The sequence below is a fragment of the Equus caballus genome, chromosome 7 (assembly GCF_041296265.1).
Source record: "Equus caballus isolate H_3958 breed thoroughbred chromosome 7, TB-T2T, whole genome shotgun sequence".
Taxonomy (NCBI): domain Eukaryota; kingdom Metazoa; phylum Chordata; class Mammalia; order Perissodactyla; family Equidae; genus Equus; species Equus caballus.
This window is the reverse complement of record NC_091690.1, coordinates 48995579-49013622: the sequence shown is the minus strand read 5'-3', so window position 1 is coordinate 49013622 and position 18044 is coordinate 48995579. Positions and strand designations below refer to the sequence as shown.

The window sequence follows — 18044 nt, the reverse complement described above, 5'->3', positions numbered from 1 at the left end:
GATCTAGCTCTTCAGATTACCCTCACTGACATAATGCAGTACAGGGGTGATGTGTCCAGCTCTAGATTTTGTTGCCTGCCACAGGCCTCTACTTAATTCAAAGTCTATTCACCAAATACCAGTCAGAAGGAAGGACAAACAGCAAAGGCCCAAATAGGAAAATAACAATTCACAGGAAGTACACTCTTGGATAAACTTGCCACACATAAATTGTTTCCCAACTGTTTAATAGTACACAAAATAAAAACAGGCTCCTCCACCCACCACCCCCAAAAAGGAGCTTTCTCTGAAACATGTACAATATGTACAATGGATGAGGAACATGCAGGAACTGTAATACAAGGCCAGTAAGAAAATCACAACAAATACAAACTGTCATGTTTCTATACCCCCTTAACACAGAACAATTAACACAGTATTAAAAAAACTAAAGATAAAAAACTAACTGATTTAAGAGAAATGAACTACCTATGAATCTTATTTACTATTTATGAAGGATGACTAGCAGAATCATCTCACCTCAATATTTATTTATGAAGTAATTTATAGAAATCCAGTCTAATCTTGCACTTTAAGTAGGGGTATTTATCAATACAATATATTTACCACTTTGATAACGACTCTTTCCTGTTGAAAGTTTTCTAGAACCTCACATACAAATTAATTTCCATGAAGCTTTGTCATATGACTTACATTTACGTTTCTTTTTGGTGGGAGTTTCACATAGAAGGGTGTAGGCCAACTGAAGTCTTTCTCATGCTCTGAACATTCAAGATGTTTTAATCCAGTGAGGCCTTTCATGCCTTCAAGAAAGAAGTGCAATGACAAAAGTCCCAAATTGTTTCTATCTACCTGGTTTTACCTCTAGTGTGCATTTGTTCATATCCTCAAAAGTTTGCATGAGAACTAAAGCCTTTCTCACTTTCCTCACATTCATAGGCTTTTTCTCCAGTGTGACTTCTTAAATGGACTAGAAGATATTTGGAAGCAGTGAAGACTATATTGCATTCTTTACATTCATAGGATTTCTCTCTAGTGTGAGTTCTTTCATGTTTTCGAAGATAACTGGAACAAGCGAATGCTTTACTGCATTGTTTACATTCATAGGATTTCTCTCCAGTGTGAGTTCTTTCATGTTTTCGAAGATAACTGGAACAAGTGAATGCTTTACTGCAGTTTTTACATTCATAGGGTTTCTCTCCTGTATGAGTTCTTTCATGTTTTGAAAGAGAACTCGTATAACTGAAGGCTTTACGACATATTTTACATTCAAAGGGTTTCTCTCCAGTGTGACTTCTTTCATGGACTCGAAGAGAACCTGAACAAGTGAATGCCTTACTGCATTTTTTACATTCATAGGGTTTCTCTCCAGTATGAGTTCTTTCATGAAGTCGAAGAGAACTGGAATAAGTGAATGCTTTACTGCATTTTTTACATTCATAGGGTTTCTCTCCAGTATGAGTTCTTTCATGAACTCGAAGAGAACCTGAACAAGTGAATGCTTTACTGCATTTTTTACATTCATAGGGTTTCTCTCCAGTATGAATTCTTTCATGTCTCTGAAGAGAACTGGAACAAGTGAATGCTTTACTGCATTTTTTACATTCATAGGGTTTCCCTCTTGTGTGCGTTCTGTCATGTTTTGAAAGAGAGGTGGTAGAACTGAAGGCTTTAAGACATATTTCACATTGATAGGGTTTGTCTCCAGTGTGAGTTCTTCCATGTATTTGAAGTGAACTGGAAGACGCAAATGCCTTACTGCATTTTTTACATTCATTCAGTTTCTCTACAGTATGAGTTCTTTCATGTCTTTGAAGTAAACTGAGATAAGTGAAGGCTTTCCCACATTCCTTACATTTATATGGCTTCTCTCCATATTTTTGATAGTCATATGTTTTACATTCAGTGTGACATCTAATGTGCGTTTTAAGGGATGAATGACGCGTGAAGGCTCTTCCACATGCACTGCATGCCCACGGTTTAGCTCCTGTAGTTATCTTGTTCAGACTCAGATTTGGAAGAAGGCTGACATTTTCTCCACACTGACTATCCTCTTCACTTTCACAGACTCTCCCTACCATATGCTCTCTGTAGAAATGAGAAGCATATTGTTAATGATTTCTCTATTAATGATTTTATATTTCCTATGTTTACTATGATTTATAGGAAATGTTTATGTTTTCTCCCTTCTGTGAATTCTCTGAAATTAAATATACTGAATTTTCTGAAAGAGGACTTCACCCTTCTTATTATCCAAACAGTGATATTCATAGATTGGGTTCACTAATACTATTTCTAAATGAAATATTCTGCAAAAAGTGAACCTCTACATCACACTTCAGAAAGTATATTTGGTGAAAATTTTCTAAGAATAGCTCAATTTGAAGCAAGCGTTATTTGTTTTGTTTGTTCTTTTTTAAAACAATTTCTTAACATACAAGGATTCTCACATGAGACAGAGCTTTCTACTGTGTGACTCACCTTACTTTTCTCCCCTGGTCTTTGTACTGATCTTGAAGATCACAATCTTCCCATGTTATTCCTGAAATGCAGACTCACAAAGTTTATTCCAAATATTAGAAATTAGACAAAAATTTCTAGATTCTAAGTCTATGCTAATCTACGGCCATTTCTACTTTATTTACTAACAACCTCCTCTTTCCACATTCTACATCTTAGAACACTGATGATGGGCAAGAACCACTTGTTCTTTCATTGATGACGTGAAGGAATGTCCTCATTCTTACCTACTGAGGCCAGGATCCTGAAGGTTTCCCACATAACATCTCTGTAGAGTTTCTTCTGTGAAGGATCCAATAAAGCCCACTCCTCTGGGGTGAAGTTCACAGCCACGTCCTCAATGGCCACTGAGTCCTAAAACATCACAAACATGTGTAGATTAGGATACGTGAGCCTGACAGCACTGGGGATCTAGACTCCAATTCTGGGAAGGTTACATGGGATTATCTTATCTCCAAACATTCATTCTGTGTGTGATCATCAGAAACTCCCTTATTTCTGTACACAATGCTCATCAATTTAACAATATTATGAACACATGGAAATACACATTTTTACTGTGATCACATTCTATCCGATTTCTCTCGAATCACAAGTTCCAGAACATGTTGGGAAATGACAGAAATGCTATACAAATGAAACAAATATCATTTGTGGACCAATGATTCTTTGTAAGAAAAGTTCTTTCATCTTCTTCCATATTACCCACCGGTTACAGCACTCCATGAGGCAGAGGCTGAAATCTACGTGATGTTTCAGTGAATAAAAACATAGTGAACAACTGGAAGCTCTTTGTTCTGGTCTCATCTCCAAACTGAGCGTCCAGGAGACCTGTGAAATCACACTTTCACCAAGCCCAGCTGCCCACATTGTCCTAAACTACTCCAGGCCATTACAGGTAATCACATGCAGCTGGCTGAATGTAAATATTGTTCTGGTGCAACAGTGTTTTTAACTTGTGTAGTATCTATCATAGTCTCAGTTCTACCTTTCTCAATCTGGATGATTTGATGGGGCCAGAATTATTATGAACTGAGAGCTCAGGCACAAGAAAGAAGTCATGAAAACTTAGACCATAAGATCACTAGATTTATGGGCCTCAAAGCTACTTCTCACCAATTTTAGAACACATTGTTAGGGGCTGGCCCAGTGGCGCAGAGGTTAAGTTCGCAAGTTCCGCTTCTTGGCAGCCCAGGTTTTGCCGGTTCGGATCCTGGGTGTGGACATGGCACCGCTTGGCAAGCCATGCTGTCGTAGGCGTCCCACATATAAAGTAGAGGAAGATGGGCATGGATGTCAGCTCAGGGCCAGTCTTCCTCAGCAAAAAAGAGGAGTACTGGCAGTACTTAGCTAATCTTCCTCAAAAAAAAAAAAACACCACCACATTGTGAGACAATAATGTGTCATAAAAGCTCTTTCTGGTCAAATGCTAACAGTGTACCCTGAGGTTTGCTCCCCTTGAGGGGTAGGTTAAGAGCTGAAGATTGGGGCCAGCCCCGTGGCCGAGTGGTTAAGTTCACGCACTCTATTTGGCGCCCCAGGGTTTCACGGGTTTGGATCCTGGGTGCAGACATGGCACCGCTCGTTAGGCCATGCTGAGGCGGCGTCCCACATAGCCCAACCAAAGGCACTCACCACTACAATATACAACTAGTACTGGGGGAATTGGAGGCGAAAAAAACCACAATTAGATTGCCAACAGTTGTTAGCTCAGGTGCCTAACTTTAGAAAAAAAAAAAAAGAGCTGCAGATTGCAAGGGAGCTCCTTAAAGTCCACAATGGTTTGATGTTAAATCTGCCCATGATTATAAAACTCATGAAGGATTTAACAGTGGTTTCACCCAAAAGAACACAAAATTTCCTTTGTCCAACTTCAAGAGGAAGTGTTTCCTGAGCAGCCACTCTGGATAATGCCCTGCCGACTTCTGATCCTGCACCTAAGGAGCTTAGACGCTGTCATTCTTGATCTCACAAGAAAATGAACAAACTTGACATGGACAACCATTCTTAGATCGGGGAGAGCCTTGAGGTCATAGGACAAACCAGAGTCTCCAAACTTGGGAAAGACAAAAAAGAAAGATGGCGTTTTGAAATATGCCCCACATATTCTGTACTTAAGAAGACGTGTACTACAAAAAAAAAAAAATCTAATTCACCAGAGTCTAATGCAAGGGCAAAAATGACAAAAAAAAGACAGAACACAATTTCCACGAAGCCTAGGACAACCCTCTTTAAATGAAGGCTTAAAATACAGATAATGGGAATACCTGAAGGAAAAGAGACAGACAGAAGAAAACATGAATTAATAATCACCAAAATATCCTAAAATCAATGCTAGCCAGCATACTGTCCATCCAGGAAGCTCACGGAACACTAAACACAATAAAGTACAAAAGTGCACACCCAAGGGTATCACACTGAAACTAGAGACACATCACAGACAATATACTGAAAAATGCAAGAGAAGAAACACACCTTCGACAGAAAGAAACAAAGATTTGAATTAAATTGGACCACTTCTCAAAAACCATGCAACAAGAGCAGAGGAGACTGAAAGATTTAAAGTGTTGAAAATAAAACCCACTTTCCTAGAATTCGGTCAAGCAAAATTATCCTGCAGTACAAAGAAGAAATAAGGACTTTCTGAGACAAAATTTGAGGAAATTTGGCCCAAGTACACATACTTAGAATGAAATTGTTGGAAAGTTTATCAGAAAGAATGTAAATGATAAAGGTAGGGAATTAGAAGAAGAAAAAATGAGGGGACATATCTTTTCTGTTTCTTATAATTAATACAACAGATGACACTTTGTTTAAACTAATGTCAGGAAGAATGTATTTGGCAATGAGAAGCTTATGGACAAGAGAAATAAATGACAGCAATGTGACAAGACACAGGGAAAGGGAAATTGGGGACAGGGTGTTAAGAGGTACTTGCACACGGTGAAATGGCACAGTGTCACTTGGCGGGGGGGGTTAGTTGTAAATGTACGCTAAAAACTCAAGGGCAACCACTAAAATGTGTATTTTAAAAAATGTGTAACTGATATGCTAAGAGAGGGGAAAAAGAGAATTACAGTAAATGCTCAATTTTAGCCAGAGAAAGTGGCAAAAAGACAAAAACAAGGGTAAAAATGGAAAAAGTAAAAATTTTGGTAAATATTAATCCAACTGAATCATTAACCACTTTAATCATCAATGGTCTCATTACAATGGAAAGACACAGTAATAGAGTTCAAAAAATACCACTGTATGCTGTCTACAAGAAGCCCACTTTAAGCATAAAGTCAGAGAGAGATCAAAGGTAAAGGGATGGAGAAGAACAGACCATGCCAACACGAATCCAAAGGAAGGTGCCAGAGGAACAGACATCACAGACAATGCGGATTTCAAACTGAGGAAGATGCAGAGATAGAGGGGCAGTAGGTACGGATAAAGGGGCCTATTCTCTGAGAAGGCACAGCAACGCTGCATGTGTACCTGCCTAACAACAGAGGGGCAACACACCTCAGGGAGGAACTGACCGAATGCCGGAGAAAGAGACAGATCCAGTACCATAGCTGTAGAAGTCAACACCCCCTCAGCAGGAATTAGAAATTTCAGTAGGCAGGAAGTGAGGAAGGACAGAGGCACAATGCACAGCACTGCGAAACTGCTGGATTTCATTGTAATCTATGGAATACTTCACAGAACAGCAGAATATACATTCTTCTCAGGTTCACATGGAACATTCACCAGAACAAACCACACCCTGGGACATAAAGCACACCTTAACAAATATGAAAGAACAGAAATCATACAAAATAGGCTCTCACACCACATAGGCATTCCTCTAGAAGGCAATACCAGAAATAGTCGGAAAACACCCTCATAGGCGGTGATTCAGAAATACACTTCTAAATACTACACAGTACCAAACTAGAAGTCTCAAGAAAAATGAAAAATTATTTTGAATTAAAAAAATGAATACACAACATAGCAAAGGTTCTTGGATGTAGCGAAAGCAGTATCCAGGGGGAAATTTATGCCATCAAACAAATACACTGGAAAAACCAAAAATCTCTAATGACTAATGTAAGCTTCTACCTTAGCAAAGAATAAAAAGAAGAGCAAGTTAAAAACAAAGCAAGCACAATAAAAGAAATAATAAAATAAGATAGGAAACGAATGTCATTGTGGGAAATCAATGGAGAAAATGAAAAGAAAAAAGCTCCTTGTTTCACAAGACCAATAAAATTGAGAAATATCCAGTCAAGATAACAAAGAGAAGAGGGAAGACAGAAATTACTAGTTATCAAAAGGGAAAGGAGGGGAAATGAATATAAAATAAGATTTGATGCAATGCAACATCCATTTATGATAAACTAGTAACAGAGGAGAACTTCCACTTCTTGAGAAAGAACATCTTCACAAACCCTGTAGCTAAATTGATGGCGTTTGTTCCATATGATATGACTGTCTCTATGCAACAACTGGAAGTATTCACAATGACAGAAACGACTCCTGGGACTAATAAGAGAGTACAGCAAGTCTGCTTTCCTTCTAGACCCACACGAATAGAGTCAACTGATCTTTGACAAAGAAGGAAAGGAGATTCAAATGAAAAAGAAAGCATTTTAAACAAACAGTGGGAGAGATAGTGGATATCCACATGCAAATACACACGCACAAAACAAATGTAGACACAGGCCTTACACTTTTCATGAAAATTAAGTCAAAACACATCACAGATCTCAATGTAAAATGCCAAAGGAATAAACTCCTACAAGATAACACAGAAGAAAATCTGGATGACCTTGTGTTTGTTGATGAATTTTCACATAGAAAACCAAAAGCAAGGTCCACAAGAGAAAACACCAGAAATTTTACAATTTTATGTAAAACAAAAAACTCCTCCTCTGAGAAAGATGGTGTAAAGAGAAGATCAACACCATTCAGAGTCAGAGAAAATCTCTGTGAAACATTTGTTGGATAAATGATTGCTATCTGAAATATGCAAAGACTTCTTAAACCGTAATAGTCAGAGGAGAAAAATGTAATTAAAAATGGGCAAAAGATCTGCAGCCAGCTCACCAAAGAAGAGATCTAGATGGGAAATAAGCAATATGAACCATGCTCCACATCAAATGTCATTAGGAAACTGCAAAGAAAACAACAATGGGGATCACTAAACACTTATTAAGTGGGTAAAAGTCAAAATATTCAGAACAGCAAGTATCAGTGAAGATGCAAAGCTACAGGGAATCCTAGTTCATCGCGGGTGGAAACGGGATTTGGAACACCCACACTGCAAGACAGGAACCTTCTTTCAGAATAAAATACACTGTCACTACATAGAGTAAGAGCCAGCAATCACGCTCCGTGGTATTTTCCCAAACGAGCTGAAACCTTACGTTCGCACAAAACCTACATAAGAATGTTTAGAAGCACTTTACTCATAATTGGCAAGAGTTAGAATTTTCAACAAGATGTCCTTCAAGTATCGAACAGTCAATCAGTGGTGCATCCAAACAATGAAACACCATCCAATGATAAAAAGAAATGAGGTATCACGCCATGGAAACACACGGAGGAACCTTAGAAGTCTATTATTAAGTAAGGAAGCCAATGTGACAAGGCTATGCAGTGTATGATTCCAAGTATATGACATTCTGGGAAAGACAAAAGTATGAGCCACTAGAAGGATCTTTACTTGAGAAGGATTTGGAGGTTGGAGGGAGGGATGAGTCAATAAATGGAGGACAGAGGAGTTTTATGGAGCGAAACTACACTCCATGATACAGAAATGATGAGTCTACGTCATTATACATTTGCCAAAACCCACACAGTGTGTAACACACAGAGTCAATGCTAACGTGCACCGTGCACTGTAATTTATCCAATTCACCCCTTTTTTACTGAAACAGGACATCTCTCATTCAACTGACATCAAGTTATTTCCTTTTCAAGGCTGGCCCTGAGCTAACATCTGTTACCAATCTTTTTTTCTTCTTCTCCCCAAAGCCCCCAATACACGGCTGTATATTCTAGTCGTAGGTCCTTCTAGTTGTGCAAGAACTTCAACATATTTCAATAAGCCAGTCTGTGCTCTAGGAGCCTGAGACCCACAGGGGAGGGGCAACTTTCATCGGATGCCTTGTTGGGGAGCACAGCACTGGATCCTCTGAGAAGTGCCATGGTCACTATCAGTAGTGGCAGAACCCCAAGGTGGATGACGAGTGTCCTGGTGTTGTAGACCTATTAGTGTACATACAAGTGTGACTCTGACTTCTATTTTGGGGATCTCTGAGTCAAGAGATTGCCAGAATTCTTTTACCACAAAGGGGCAAGACAACTGGTTGCTTTATAGAGTTTCAGGTGCCTGGGCTTAAGTTGGGTTGAATTAATCTCTTCACTGGGCCAAACTCAGACTGCGGTTGGTCCACTATAACCCAGAGGGTCGGGATCTTTGCTGCAACAGGTACAGGGCTGGGAGCAGCAGCAGAGTGACTTAGGGGCCCTGGGGAGCCCTCTGGAATCTTGCTTCCTACTGGCTGCACTTTCCTGGCCCTTCCTTCTCTCTGAAATAATTGCTCTTGTAGGAGTAACCATCAGATGGGCTCAGCTCAGTGACAGGGTACAATCATCCTCATAACTGCAGACTACCCCTAATGTCAAGGCGACTCCAGCCTCTGTCTCACCTTCACTCTCAACACACAGAGAGATGCCACCCAAGACACTGACAGAAGATCACATTAAGGAGGGCCAGATTCACAGACTCCTGCTCTCAGAGGACAGGAATTTCCAAAACTGCCAACTCAGTGTCCTCTGCAGTTAGAACCCAGGCTTGGTGGGGTCAACAGTGCAACACAGGGCAGCACAGCGCCCAGGAGGAGCTGCCCAGCAAGCAGCAGCCCACAGTGCAGGAGCCTCCAGGCTTTCTCATCAGCCTGTCCAGGGAAGAAGGCCCAGGGGAAAGGGAGGGTGAAGCTTAAGTGTTCAGTCATCAAACATCATCAGCATCAAACCCTGGCCACTCATTACAAGAACAAACTTGAGGGACAAATATAGGCATTCGCACTGGCTTGTTTTTAAAGAAAGAAACACTAACAGCATGATGAAGCAGTGAGCAAAACTGGTCATTGGAGAGTGGCTGGAGTAAGAGCAGGAGTGGGGCAGGACATGTGGGCAGGAAGTTCTCTTAAGTTACTGTCCTCTCTTACAACTTTTTTAAACATTCCCATGCAGGGGCCAGCCCGGTGGCCCAGCGCTTAAGTGCCCACGTTCCGCTTCGGTGGCCCAGGGTTGGCCACTTCGTATCCCGGGTGCGGACATGGCACCGCTCGGAAAGGCATGCTGTAGTAGGCTTCCCACATATAAAGTGGAGGGAGATGGGCATGGATGTTAGCTCAGGGCCAGCCTTCCTCAGCGAAAAGAGGAGCATTGGCAGCAGTTACCTCAGGGCTAATCTTCCTCAAAAAAAGGAAAAAACATTCCCATGTATTATTCACTTGAAATAAGGGGAGACTGGGGCACACCCAGTGGCATAGCAGTTGAGTCCACATGCTCCGTTTTGGCGGCCTGGGGTTCGCCAATTTGGATCCTGGTCATGGACCTATGCACCGCTTGTCAAGCCATGCTGTGGCAGGCGACCCACATATAAAATACAGGAAGATGGGCACGGATGTTAGCTCAGGGCCCATCGTCCTCAAAAACAAAATAAAATAAAATAAGGAGAGACATTTATATATGCCATATTTTCCTATGTTTGATCATTAATTTTAAATAACTTTTATTTTTAACATTTCTACATAGGAAACCATTTCAAGATTGAATCCTTTAAACATTAATGGATATAAAACCATAAACCATAAAAAATTTACCAATCTCTTTCTAACAAAAAAAGACAAGGGGCATTTTTGTTTCCGCCTCCACTATATTTACCCTGGGAATATTTTTAGGAAGGAGTAGCATATTATAATACCTTACGGGTTTGCAAATTAAGCCCTGAAATAAACTAGGAATTCCAAAGATTTACACAAGCTCTGACCTGATTCCTCACATCAATGAAAAGAGAAATTCAAGTGCCTTTTCCCACATCCATTAAAATAAAATTCAGGGCTGGCCTGGTGGCATAGCGGTTAAGTTCAATTTGCTCTGCTTCGGTGCTCTGGGGTTCGCATGTTTGGATCTCAGGTGTGGACCCAGCACCCCTCATCAAGCCAGGCTGTGGCAGCATCCCACATAAAATGGAGGAAGATGGGCACAGACGGTAGCTCAGCGACAATCTTCCTCACACTCACACACACAAACAATAAGAAAATAAATGAAATTCATTTGCCTTAGGAATAGTATAGGCTTTTAAATGTCAAAGTTCTCTAGGGACATGGACACACAAAACTGACCTAAACATGGAAAATGCAGCTGAGAACTGAAATACACCCATCTCACATCTTGAGGTTCTCTTGTCTAAATGGAAAAAAATTGTTTGTTTCCACAATTTTCTTGCCTTGCTCACATCATATCTCTGACATTACATTTTCAAACCTCAAGTGCAAACAGAGATTAGAATCAGAGGATGGCAATCTTCAACTGATCAAGGAATCCGAGGACAGAAACAGGATTATTCCAGTCAGCTCATAGAAGCAGCCTGCTGGCCTGCAGTTCACAAGGAAACCCACACTCAGAAAGGGACCATATTCCCAGACTTGAGGTATAGACTCTCCCAGTGGAGACAGAACCGCTGGAGAGGGTGAGTCCCTGGTGAAGGAGGGTGGGGACCCCTGAGCAGCCACAGGAATGCACTCTGGGAGCCCCACGCACCCTCCCTCTCCTGTGAGCATGGAAGCACTGCCTCCCCCAGGCTCCCACTCTCACAAGTGAGGAAACTCTCAGCCGGATTCAGTTTAAGCTTCTGACCCACATGACCTCCAAATTCATGAACTCTTTGTTCACAGGATGGAACACCTGATCTTCAGACTTTCTCACGGTGCACAGATTACACTCTCAGTGCACCTACAGTGTGGGTGCAAAACTCAAACAACATCTACAATGTCCCGGTCTAAGGAACCACAGTTACAACCTCAGACAGGGCGTCACTCCCCACCCCATGAGCACGTGCGCCCCCAGCTTTCCAGGGCTCTGCAGCTCCTCTCAGGATAAAGGCTCCTTCCATGGGGGTGTGAGCAGGAGGACACCTGCAGGGGAGGCTCCCCAGGAAGGACAACTGGGCCTGCAAGGTCTTCCCTCTGCAGGCCCAAGGGGGCCTTAGCTTGGGTCTTGGACTGGGGGCCTCTGCTCCCCACTGGAGAGGCTTTGGAACATCATTATTTTAAATGACACAAACCCAGTGTTTCAATAATCCAGCAAAATCACCTAAACGCAGTCCTTCCATGGAAAGTAGGGAAGAAAAGTGTAAGGTATTTCTACCACTTCAACTAGAAAAGCACAAATGTCTATTCCTTTAAGAAAAAATGTCAATTACTACTGTTACTGAGTGAGGGCTCGCCACCTGATGCGCACAGAAGCTGAGACCACAGCACACCAGTCTTTGAGAGAAGAAACAGTTGAAGGTGCCATCGATTGGCAAGGAGACAGGAGGACAGGCTCTCAACTCTGGGTCCTCATCCAGAGCGTGGGCTGAGGCTTAAGGGAGCAGGGAGGGCCGGCTGGGATGCAAAGACCTGGCAGGGTGAGGTCTGACTGGTAGATCAAAACCTTCTCTTCCGCACAGGCTCCTGGCTGGCCACCTCCTGTGACAAAGAGCTCCAAAGTCCTGCTGTTAAGATGGGGTTAGTGACGGGAGGTTAGCAGGAAAAGCACAGTGAACAAGGGGCAAGCTGTCCTGCAGATTTAACTCCTTGCCTTCTCCACTGATAAAGAGTTTCTAGAGATCTAGAGTCATCCTGCCCTTCCTGGCACACAGAGGGAGGCACCCTTACAAAGGGACGTTTCTCTTAAATGTAAACTTCCCTTACAAAAGGGTAACTTCTAGCTTTTCAGAGCTTTGCCTCTGTCTGCTATTTTTTAATAAAAATCAGCTCAAAATAGCCCTTATGCCAAAGACGCACGCTTTGGGATGACAACTCTGTTCCTGGTCCTCTGGTGACATTATTTCCGTGACAAGACATGACACTTGAACGCTTGTGGTCAGCATGTCTAAGCCCTGGAATTTCATTTGAAAACATCCAAAAGTAAAGAACAGATCTCAGAAACTTACTACACATGCTCAGGTGAAGACAGAGTGAAACAAGTATTCTTAACAAATGGAATGTAACAAACGAATATTATATTTTTCCTGAAATTCACTTCTTTGTTTTCTGTTTGGAACTATTTTATAGTGTCTTCCAAGGTCTGTTCAGTAAATGTATTTACCCTTATTGAAAAACCAAGACTTAAATAAGTGAATAATTTTTTCTCATTCACAAATGGGGGGTGCGGGGATGCCAATGGGACAGATCACCCAGGACATTTTTTCAACAGGAACCTCCACCCACAGCATAGGATGTCTGGGCCCAGAGGATCCTTGGGGAGAGGCACAAGGATTTCCTGTAGTGAGGTTCCAGGTGGTTATTCTCTGCTTTCCTCTCATGTACAACATCCACATGATGAGGATGGAGGCTGCCCCAGGGAAAGAAGCCCAAGGCGTCCTGCCCTGCATAGCAATCTGTATCATCCTCCGGGAAGCACAGGGCATCCTGACCTGATCCCAGCTGATTCTTATCTAAAGGTACAGGACCACCCAACAACCAAACCCACCTGCACCCACCATTTCAATGACTTTTTTTTTTTTTTTTTTTTGCTCTGCTGCCAATCCTCCTCTTTTTGCTGAGGAAGACTGGCCCTGAGCCAACACCCGTGCCCATCTTCCTCCACTTTATATGTGGGACGCCTACCACAGCATGGCTTGCCAAGCGGTGCCATGTCAGCACCGGATCCAACCGGTGAACCCCAGGCCACCAAAGCATAACGTGTGAACTTAAGCCCTGTGCCACGGGCCGGCCCCACAACTTTTTTACAGGATCTTTCCTTTGTCTTGTAGAGGAATAACTCACATAGCTATGCCTTATAAGTTTAGCCCTGCCCTCAATCCACTGCAGCTCTTCCTGCCGAGGGGTCCGGTCTTGTCCTCAGGCAGCAGCTCTTTACTGCCCATGGGTCCCGTCCCCCCACTATTCTCTCAATGAAGGAGCACTACTGCAAGACCTTGAGAGTCCAAAAAAATCTTTCTTTTGACTTCTCTGCTCCCAGAGTCTGAATCACACAGACAAATATAACGTTTAAAATAGAGCCATCCTATTGGGCCTGCGGCCGAGTGGTTAAGTTCACTCGCTCTGCTTCGGTGGCCCAGGGTTTTGTGGGTTCGGATCCTGGGGGCGGACATGACACCACTCATCAGATCATGCTGAGGCGGCGTCCCACATGCCACAACTAGAAGGACCCACAACTAAAATATACAACTATGGGGGGGGGAGCTTTGGGGAGAAAAAGGAAAAATAAAATCTTAACCAAAAAAAAGATAGAGCCATCCATGGCTCTGGTGGATAATGATAAACCGTTAAAATATTAGGTCTGGTTGAAATGCGCCCTGGATGACGAAATGTTGATGAGGATCCTGTGAATGAAAGAGGGGAAGTCGCTTTGGGAGTGCGGGGAGGCATCTGGAAATTTACGGATTTACTGTCAGTCCCAAGAAGTGCCAGCCTGTGGGGAAAGGACTGTGGATTGAGACGCTGCGCCCCAAACAACTGGAAAACTCAGGAGAAAACGGGTGCCCCCTGGGGAGAAAGGAGGCCCTGGGGACCCACAGACCGCAGCCCCTCCGCGCACGGACCCCGCAGACCGAGGCCCGACTGTCCTGCGGGCCCTCCCGCGGGCCCCGCACCGTCTGGGACACGCGGGGCTGCGGGCGCACAGCGGCCCAGAGACGCTCCCGCCCAAGTCGCCGCGCGCAGGGACCACAGGACACCCGGGGCCCGGCTGCCGGCCCCGCCCCCACGCTGCGGCCGGAGGGGCCTGAGGGCCGAGCGGCGCCACCGCGGACTCGGGGCTGCAGACCCCGGAGGGGACCAGGGGAGGCCGGGCCCGCCCCGCCGCTTCAACCAGTCCCTCCTCCCGCGTCCTCACCCCGGGGCCGCACACTCACCATTTCTAGGGCTCCTGGGTCCCCCGAGTCCTTCCTACGACCCCCACGGCCAGTGCAGGTCACAGCGCTACAGAGGCTGCGGCAGAGCCACCAGGACCCGTAGGTGAGACAACACCTCCCCTGCAGCGCGGCAGCAGCCGGAAGCCGCCTTCACAAGAAGTCCAGTCCACGGCCTCACCCACCTGCGCCAGCGGCTCCTCTGATTGGACAGTCGTGAACGCCCCGCCCCCTCGTGCCAGAGTGACAGCAGGTGGGAGGCTGCAGGGCTCAGGGAACCCACCTAGGCTGGCGGCTGGAACCAGACTCACCCGGCAGATTTGCATTTCAACGGAACTTTTTCCTGGCCTGGGGCTGTCTCTATTGTTTCCACCCACCTCTTTGTGAACTCAGGGGTCCAGATGTGCAGGGGGAAGTACTGACTGAGTTTCAAACGGCTCAAGTACAGACTGATGCGGGCTCGCGAGCAGAGGAATCCAAAGAAAGATTTCTTGGACTCTCAAGGTCTGGCAGTAGTACTCTTTTATTCCGAGAATAGTATGGAATAGCATGGGGACAGAACCCATGGGCAGCAAAGAGCTGCTGCAGTGTGTTGAGGGTTAGAGCTAAACTTAAGGCATAGGTATGTGAGTTATCTCTTTACAACACAAAGGAAAGAATATGTAAAAAAAGTCGTGAAAATGGTCTCAGTGCAGGTGGGGTCTGATTATTGGGTGGTCCTATAACTTTAGATAAGAATCAGACCGGATTAAGTCAGGATGTCCTGCGCTTCCTGGAGGATGTTGCTGGTGGGGGGGAGTCAGCTACATGAGGTTACCAGACAAGCACAATAAACAACACTTAAGTCCTTGCCGTCCCCATTAAGAGTTTCTAGAGATAAGGTCATCCCCCTTCCTCCTGGTGCAGAGAGGGAGACACCCCCCAAAATGGAGACTTCCTTCACAAATGCAAATATCTTCATCAAAGGGCAAGCAAATTCCACTTCTTGGAGCTTCCTTCCCCTCTGCAGTTTTTTTAAAAGTAACCAGCCTGGGGCTGGCCTCCTGGCCAAGTGGTTAAGTTCGCGAGCTCCGCTGCAGGCCGCCCAGGGTTTCGTTGGTTCGGATCCTGGGCGCAGACATGGCATTACTCATCAAGCCACGCTGAGGCGGTGTCCCACATACCACAATTGGAAAGACCCACAACGAAGAATATACAACTATGTACTGGGGGGCTTTGGGGAGAAAAAGAGGAAAAAAATAACAAATAAAATCTTTAAAAAAAAAAGTAACCAGCCTAAAATCATCCTCATCGTAAACACCCCCCGAACCCATTTGGCCCCGAAATCCTTTGGGGATATGGAGAATGGTCGGTCTTCCGTAACTACATCCTGCTGTGCAAGGTCGTAGAGCTGTCCCTAAATTGGGCCATAGGTACAGGTAGGAAGTTCAGAGGAACGGAAGTTTGCGCCCTCAGAGTCCAAGGCTGACAAGGTACACGGATCCTCTGGAGACGAGAGAATCATTTGACGAGAGGTGGTCCATGATGTGGATTAAGGCTGCCCCAGCTAGAGAAGCCCAAGGTGACCTGGCCTACATGCCAAACTATACGACCCAGTGGACTTTTTTTATGGTATGAATTAGGACTGCCCCAGGGAGAGAAGCCCGGGGCATCCTCACCTGCATGCCGATCTATATGGCCAGATTCGTATCTAAAGTTATATGACCGCACAATAACCAGACCCCATCTGCACTGAAATCATTTAATGACTTTTTACATCATCTTTTCTTTTTTTTCCAGTAAAAATAAGTCACGTACCCATGCCTTATAAAATTAGCCCTAACCCTCAACTCGGGGCAGCAGCAGGAGCTCTGACTGCCCGTGGGTCCTGTCCCCACGCACCAGCTCTGCCTGCCCATGGGTCCTGTCCCCATGCTATTCCACACTATTCTCTAAATAAAAGAGCACTACTGCCAGATCTTGAGAGTCTAAGAAATCTTTCTTTCGACTCCTCGGCTCACCGATCCCGCATCATTTCTGGTGGCCCGTACGGGGACCTTGCTTCAGGGGATCTTCCGTACAGGGAACTTCCGTACGGGGACTTGCTTCATCGGCTTGTGAGCTCGAGTTCTGGTAAGTGCCCTTTTCTTCCTTGTGCCTTGCTCTTTTTCAAGGATGGATCTAGATTCACTGCTCCATCGGGAACTTTCTCGGACAGCTGTATGAATCCACGTTTGCTGCCCATGGCTACTCTATGGGGCAAATTGTGGCATTCAGCTTGAAGAGATTCAGTACCTTAAGCCTCAGGGTGATGGAGAATGAATTAATCCATTCCTTCCTGCTCTTTTTCAAGGATGGATCTAGATTCACTGCTCCATCGGGAACTTTCTTGGATGGCTGTATGAATCCACGTTTGCTGCCCATGGCTACTCTATGGGGCAAATTGTGGCATTCAGCTTGAAGAGAATCAGTACCTTAAGCCTCAGGGTGATGGAGAATGAATTAATCCATTCCTTCCTGACTCTATCTCTAATAGACAAATTTTACGTGGGCGCGGGTCGGCCACTTAAGTCATTAGGACGGTCGCCAATCTCCAAGACTCCCGTGGAAGGTTTCTTTTCCTAAGGCTGGATTGGGATCCCTCCCTCTGGCACCTGACCACGCTCTGAACTGCGAGGAAAGTCCCACTCGGGACTCCAGTTCAAGGGAAGTACCAAACTCTAACCTTTGGTGGAGTATGGGAACCCCTTCTTGGGAGAATGGCTCCAGGATGCAATTGGGTAGAATGTCCCCCAGACTGGTGGAAAATTCCTCACTGTCTTTCTCTTTCTCACTGTCTTTGTCCTTTTCTCTCCTGGGGACCATACGCCAGGCACCTATTACTGTCAGGCAGAATAGGGAAGATGTTCAAGGGATGCCCCCATCATCCCTTGCTACAGGAACTCCATTGGGGGGATTTTCAAGGTAATGGCTCCCTTTCTCTGGGACCATATGCCAGGCACCTATTCCTGCCAGGCAGAATAGGGAAGATGTTCAAGGGATGCCCCCATCATCCCTTGCTACAGGAACCCCAGTGGGGGGATTTTCAAGGTAATGGTTCCTTTTCTTTCTCCTTTTCTCTCCTGGGGACCATACGCCAGGCACCTATTACTGTCAGGCAGAATAGGGAAGATGTTCAAGGGATGCCCCCATCATCCCTTGCTACAGGAACCCCAATGGGGGGATTTTCAAGGTAATGGCTCCCTTTCTCTGGGACCATACGCCAGGCACCTATTACTGTCAGGCAGAATAGGGAAGATGTTCAAGGGATGCCCCCATCATCCCTTGCTACAGGAACTCCATTGGGGGGATTTTCAAGGTAATGGCTCCCTTTCTCTGGGACCATACGCCAGGCACCTATTCCTGCCAGGCAGAATAGGGAAGA

General features: G+C 44.7%; 1 protein-coding gene across 1 annotated transcript; it reads right to left on the bottom strand.

Annotated features, from left to right (window-relative positions):
- Positions 1–210: 210 nt before the first annotated feature.
- LOC102147654 (zinc finger protein 709-like) lies at positions 211–14830 on the bottom strand. Its single transcript, XM_023646495.2, has 4 exons — positions 14645–14830; positions 2748–2874; positions 2482–2542; positions 211–2088 (listed from the first exon to the last, which is right to left on the bottom strand). Exons 1-4 carry the CDS (start codon positions 14645–14647, stop codon positions 888–890), a joined length of 1392 nt encoding a protein of 463 aa, XP_023502263.1. The 5' UTR covers positions 14648–14830; the 3' UTR covers positions 211–887.
- Positions 14831–18044: the final 3214 nt, after the last annotated feature.

Coding starts and splice junctions, on each gene's coding strand:
- LOC102147654 (XM_023646495.2), bottom strand. Junction 2,543..2,747: donor CAGGATCCTGGCCTCAGTAG/GTAAGAATGAGG, acceptor TCTGCATTTCAG/GAATAACATGGGAAGATTGT. Junction 2,089..2,481: donor GACCAGGGGAGAAAAGTAAG/GTGAGTCACACA, acceptor TCATTTCTACAG/AGAGCATATGGTAGGGAGAG.